This window comes from Arachis ipaensis, chromosome B2 (genome assembly GCF_059453495.1).
Source record: "Arachis ipaensis isolate K30076 ecotype BB chromosome B2, ASM5945349v1, whole genome shotgun sequence".
NCBI classification, from domain to species: Eukaryota; Viridiplantae; Streptophyta; class Magnoliopsida; order Fabales; family Fabaceae; genus Arachis; species Arachis ipaensis.
The window spans coordinates 16,283,011-16,289,192 of record NC_142437.1 but is presented as its reverse complement, the minus strand read 5'-3'; the positions used below and the strand labels follow the sequence as shown (position 1 = coordinate 16,289,192).

The following is a 6,182-nucleotide window of genomic DNA, read 5'->3' as shown; positions in this document are numbered from 1 at the left end:
AAACTATATAAATATATCTTCATTCTAGTAGTAGATATGCAATTTACTTTTTAATTATTTTATTAAATTTGTATTATGACTATTTTTTATCGTAATTAATTCTTTATTAAATTATCTTTTATCTACTATAAAAATATATATTATTTTAGTTTTTATTAATTATTATCTTACTATAATAAAATAAACCAATAAAGGTTTAAAATATCATAGTACTTCGAAAGCTAATTAATCAACTAATAAAAATCAGGCATATAACATATACAATGGATAAATTTAAAGTACAGCAAGTAATAGACAAAATCATGACTCTAGGAACAAGCACATACACCAATATATAATCATTAAGATTAAGCTTAATATTTATATATCTGTAGTATAAAATTTTATTTCAATAATAATAATAATAATAATAATAATAATAATAATAATAATAATAATAATAATAATAATAATAATAATAAAAGAACGGCATTAATTATTCAATAAAATAATGTATGTATTCAATAATGAAAGAATGTTAAATACAAATTGTGTTGTGGTATCCTTACAATTGAATATATGTATCTATTTGCAATTTTTCATGGGAAAAATTAAAGTTAAAAAAAATTTCTAATTCTAAGAACATTAGAAGAATTACTCAGCTCCATATAGAGAGATAGACATCAATTAAATTTGGAGGTGAACTAATTAACAAATCCCAATAGTTAATTAATTGGTGGCTTCACATGCTTATTATTATGATTTAGTTGGATCCCCCTTTGATGGGTTTGGAGATGCTTTTGGAAGCATTTGCATAAAAATCCCATAATCTTCTTCTTTCAGTGGCCTCCATGCTTCTCCAAATTTAGGAGTTGCAACCAAAATTACCAGCATAATCACAATGGCCATTAATAGTATCCTCCTATTAGAGAAAATCATATCTCCAAAAAATAAAGAATGTAACAAAATATTAATAACTAGTGCACTTTAATTTGTATGTGGTATTATATGCTGAATTTGGAAGGCAACGAAATTGGAAAATACTTTCAAATAATATATATGAAAGTTAGTTTGAGTTTGTGAAATAATGTAATGGATGTGATGAAGAAGAAAATGTAGTATCTATAACATATATATAGGGTTTGGAGGAGGAAACGTTTTGCTTGACTTTTCATGCAGTTTGAATTGAATAATAAAAGCTATAATAATAATAATAACAAAATGAGAAGATTATTATTATTGAATAGATCAAAATGAAGTGACTTGAAACCCGAACGCCCTCACCTACCTAGAAACTGCTTCTTGATCCCTTTATATGTATATAATAACTCTTCGTTTCAAGATATGAATCCAGATTATCAGGAAGAATAAAATAATCAATTAATTAATTTAATCTAAGTTCGTTTTCAATAGTGAATAATTAAGTACGTACGTACTTCAATTTGAGTTGAGTTTGTTTTGCTTAATGGTCCCTAAACTCCCATTAATCTTTGTTATATTGTGGCAGATCAACAATAACAATGCACTAAATGCGTGTTTAATTTTCGTTTTGTAACTCCTAATAATATAACTATTAATTAATTTTTCTATTTATATAATTATAACCCATAAATGCCGTACAAAGTGTTCAAGGGATTATTGGATCCATTATTTATAAGAAAACTGACTAGTTCCTTCAAAGTAAACAATTTTCTAACAAGATAAAATCTTTGACCATAATATCACCAAAAAATTCAAATTATTTCTCATCACCCGATTTCCACCGTAACCCACAGTTAAGGGAAATATCTTTTAACAAGTCTACTAACAATTTATATATTCCTTTTTATAAAAAAATTGACCTAATAAGATTATTATTTATCTATTTATTTACAATACAAATTTGATTTACAAATAGTATTATCTGACAAGTACGGACCCACTCAAGTAAGTGGGGACTGGGGATCATTTGCCCCATTAAACTTTAAATTCACACTTAAAGATAATAATAATAATGTTTCTATTGTAATAATGTGTTTAAATTCACACTTAAAGAAACTTTATTTATGTGAGAAAAATTATGTTATTAAAAATCAATATAATATAATAATAATAAAAATTATTGTAGTATCTAAAGTTAATCTAATATTGAAATTGAAAAAAAAAAAACAAATTTACTCAAATAATAATAATAATAATAATAATAATAATAATAATAATAATAATAATAATAATAATAATAATAAGTTTTGTAAAACTCGTCAATTGATTAATTACCCAAAGCCAAATCTAGCTGGTCAAACAAAAATGAAATTATTTGTAATTTTTCTTAGAAATTGATTGAGATAAAAAAAATTATCATTTTATTTATTTGTATTTTTTATTTAATTTAGTTTTGGTCTTATCCGAATGGGTTTGTGCTCCAAGGCCCCCGTCCGACTTCAGTGTGAGAGAATGGGGGGTGGTACCTGCAAAGACACTCCGATGCCAAAGTTAGCAAAGGGAGCAAAACAGGTCTAGAGAGTATTGGGCTTATCAGATACCTGAAGAGTGTCAGGGTATTTATAGTGGTGAACCCATAACCACCGTTGGAGTAGTTCTGCCATTTAAGGTGGATAACCGTCCCTTTATCTTAGGGAAGTTGAGATATGGCTCCTGGAAGTGGGTAGAGAGATTTTAGGGGCAGTTACTCATTTGAATGAGTATTTATCTGCCAGCTAATCTTCGTCCCCGACTTCTTTAGGGTAAGTCGTGGTAAGAACCGACTTCGTAGGGAGGAGGTCGGTATAGGGCGAGGCTCAATCCTTTGGATTGGGCCTTTCGTCTGGGCCTTATCATTGGGTCAGGGTATGAATAGTGCCCCTACTCGAGCCCAATTTCTTTTAAGACTTGGGTTCGAGTATTCTACTCGGGGTCGTAGCCGACTTGTGAGGGAACCGACGTGATCATTTGGAACCGACGTGACTTTTCGTGACTTTTGGTTTTCACAGTTACGTCTAATCAAACGTCGCGTCCGTTAGAGGTTTGCGTAGGTATTAATTACCTTGGTAACGGTGCACCCCTTAATGACTGCTTTCCGTTTTTACCATTATGCCCCTAACGTATCTATAAATACTTTCCCTCTCTTTCGTTGTTTCATTTCTGCGTTTTTCAAACTTTCTCATATGTTCGTGGAGCATTTTTGTTTGAAGGCTTTCATCTTCCTCTACCTTTTTCCAGGTAAAGGTTGGTTCTTTCTCCCCTTCTCTTTTACTAAGTGCTTCTGTTTGCATGCTTTTTATTATTTAGAGGGAGAGAAGGTGACGTCGTAGGCTTCTGTTTAATTCCATGCCCCCTTAGGAACTCTCGTTTTTTATTCTTTTTCTTTTTCCTTTGTAGGTTTTCATCATACCTTAGGAAAGAATGTATTCTGTAGAAGTTCTTGCTCAATGGGTCGATGTCACGGTCTTAGGAGAGGAACCTTTGGTCGATACCGAATTTATCACCAACCTTCGCACTCATCACCGAATTTGTACTTCTGAGGAGGATGAGCCGAAGTATGAGTTGGTGGTCCCGGGTCCGGAAGACCGTGTTTGCTTCGGGAGGGCCACTGAGGAGGCCCCTCATTTCTTCTACATGTATGAGAGCATGATTACCCGTTTGGGTGTTTTTCTTCCATTCTCTGATTTTGAAATGGCTGTCTTACGTCACTGCCGAGTTGCTCCTACCCAACTTCACCCCAATTCCTGGGGTTTTCTGAAAATCTACCAGTTTATCAGCCACGCCTTAGAGTTTCCGACTTCTTTGAGGATTTTCTTTTTTCTCTTCCATATGACTAATCCCTTCAGTGGGCAAAATAACAAGCAACAATGGGTGTCTTTCCGAGCTATACAAGGTCGGAGAGTCTTCACCCTTTTTGATGAATCCTTCCATGACTTCAAAAATTATTTTTTCAAAGTTCAAGGCGTAGAGGGTCACCACCCTTTTTTCCTGGATGAGAATTCTTCTCCTCGCTTTCCTCTATACTGGTTGGAGGCCTCCCCCTGTGAGAAATATAGTTTGAATGATCTGGATGAAGTGGAGGCAGCCATTGTGGGGTTCCTCTGTGAAGTGTGGGGGAGGGCCCCATATCTGGATACCAAAAAATTTCTCCAGGGGTCGCCAACCTTTGTCCAGACACAACTAGGTAGCTTTTATTTTTCTACTTTGTTTCCGACTTGCGATTTGTTTTTACCGACTTGTCTGACTTTTTTGGCTACTAATTGTTTTTAACAAAGATGGTGAAGAAGAATTCCAGTGAGTCTTACCAGAGAGTCCAGGAGGCCAAGGCGAGGTCCCGTGCCAGGACTGGCGGCGCCAGGGTAACTAGCTCTCCTCTTCCTCCTCCTCCCCCTTCTTCCCGAAGTTTGGGGACTCCTTCTCAACCCATCGTCATTTTATCCTCGGCTTCTTCTCAGCCGCCCCCTCCCCCCCCCCGATCTTCTCCTGAGCCAGAGAAGAAGAAGCGCAAGACTTTAAAGTCTAGCTCTTCTTTTGAAGGTGAGGCTAAGGTGGATGCGCCTCAGTTTATTCGGAAGTACATCTATCCCCATACCCGTATAGGTATGGATGATGTTTCTATCCAGAATCATCTCACTATTCTGGCTCAGGAGAGTATTAGGGCGGCGGCGGTGTGCGCCAAGTTTCTTGATATTTTTGAGAAGACTCCTCTTAGCTCTCTGGGTTCAACCTCGAGGGTTGAAGAGCTGGAGGAAAGGCTTCTCATATATCAGAAACATGAGAAGGAGTTGAAGAAGGAGGTCGCTGAGTTGAAGGAGGAGAGGGATGGCCTTCGGGAGAAGGAGAACAAGTTACAAGCCCAATGCAATATGGAGGAGGGCTTGAGGAAGAAGGCGCAGGAGAGTTATTCGAGCTTGTTCGAGGACCTCGTGGCGGTGAGGAAGGACTTGTTGAATTCTCGGACTGCTTATGTCGAGTTGGAGGACTCTATTGCTGAAGGAGCCGAGGAGGCCTGGAGGATTTTTAAGGAGTAGGTCGAAGTCCTTGCTCCCGATCTTGATCTCTCTCCTTTGGATCCTGACAAGATCGTCATTGATGGTGCCATAGTTTATCCTCCTCCCTCTCCTAAACCTGTCACCGATTCCGATCTGAAAACTCGGGGGCAGAGGATAATTGAGTCCCCTCCTTGTTCCAAGGATGCTTCGAGTTCCTCGAAGGCTCATGGAACCTCCTCTCCGTCTCCTATGGATACTTCTCTCCCTGGACCTGATGGCGCTCCGACTACTCTTCCTGACTCTAGTGGTGATCCGACTATTCCTGGTGGTGATGTTTAAAAATTGTTGGCTATATGGGGGCCCGGCCTGTGGGTCCCCTCTTTTTTAAACTCTTTTTATGTTTGTGGTGGTAGTGGTCTATTGACATTCCTCTTGGCCTTTTAAGGCTGTAAACAAAATATTTATAAATACCCTTTTTTTTTGGATAAGGGTTTAAGTTACCTCTTTTGTGTGCATGCTTTTCTGATTAAAAAAAATCTCCTTTGATCTTTTTAAAACCTTTTCTTGGCTGTCTGTCCTTTTGAGTCTTTTAACTTTTAAGGACTTAGGACAGTCTTTTGGCTTTTTGATAGGTTTTTCGATCTCTTTTTGGTATTCCTTATACTCACTTTTTTGATTTATTGAGTTCCTATGACTTAGGTTATTTTTGCGATGCGTTTTTTTTTCTACTCGGATTTTCACTTCGACTTATGAGTTGGAATGTTTCCGAGTTTCTCACGATCAACTTTTATAATCTCTTTACACCGACTTGTACCTCGTCGTTTTATCCTGACGACCATCTAGGTCGGTTCATGGGATTTTCACGCTTTGTCGAGCTTAAGTCGGGGCGTTTCGTAGAAAGAAAAAGCAAACGAGAAAGAATTTTATAAGAGATATTGTAAAAGATCTTTATTTATTTGGGAAGGTACTTTTACTGCTACTAAGGGTTTTCGGTAATCTATTCCCCCTTAGCCTCTACTATGATGCCTCGTTAAAAACCTTCTTCAGAAAAAAACCCTTTGATTTTTGGGGAAAAAATCGTGAAGTTGGGAAAAGAGTACATCAGGGAGTAGAGTTCGCTTTTAACTATAGTACCTTTTCATGTTACAAGCATGCCACGACCTTGGTAACTCGGTGCCGTTTAGGTCGGTCACCTTATAATAACCTTTTCCTAAGACCTCGCTAATTTTGTAGGGTCCTTTCCAATTAGCA

General features: G+C 36.6%; 1 protein-coding gene across 1 annotated transcript; it reads left to right on the top strand.

The window, feature by feature from the left end:
• The first annotated feature begins 3,768 nt into the window (after positions 1-3,768).
• Positions 3,769-4,970, top strand: LOC148573130 (uncharacterized). Its single transcript, XM_088505682.1, has 2 exons — positions 3,769-4,123; positions 4,213-4,970. Exons 1-2 carry the CDS (start codon positions 3,769-3,771, stop codon positions 4,968-4,970), a joined length of 1,113 nt encoding a protein of 370 aa, XP_088361808.1.
• Positions 4,971-6,182: the final 1,212 nt, after the last annotated feature.

Bases quoted from the DNA above. Each gene is read 5' to 3' on its own strand.
- LOC148573130 (XM_088505682.1), top strand. From the start codon at position 3,769: ATGACTAATCCCTTCAGTGGGCAAAATAACAAGCAACAATGGGTGTCT. The intron at 4,124-4,212 runs GTAGCTTTTATT...TGTTTTTAACAA, and splicing joins CTTTGTCCAGACACAACTAG to AGATGGTGAAGAAGAATTCC.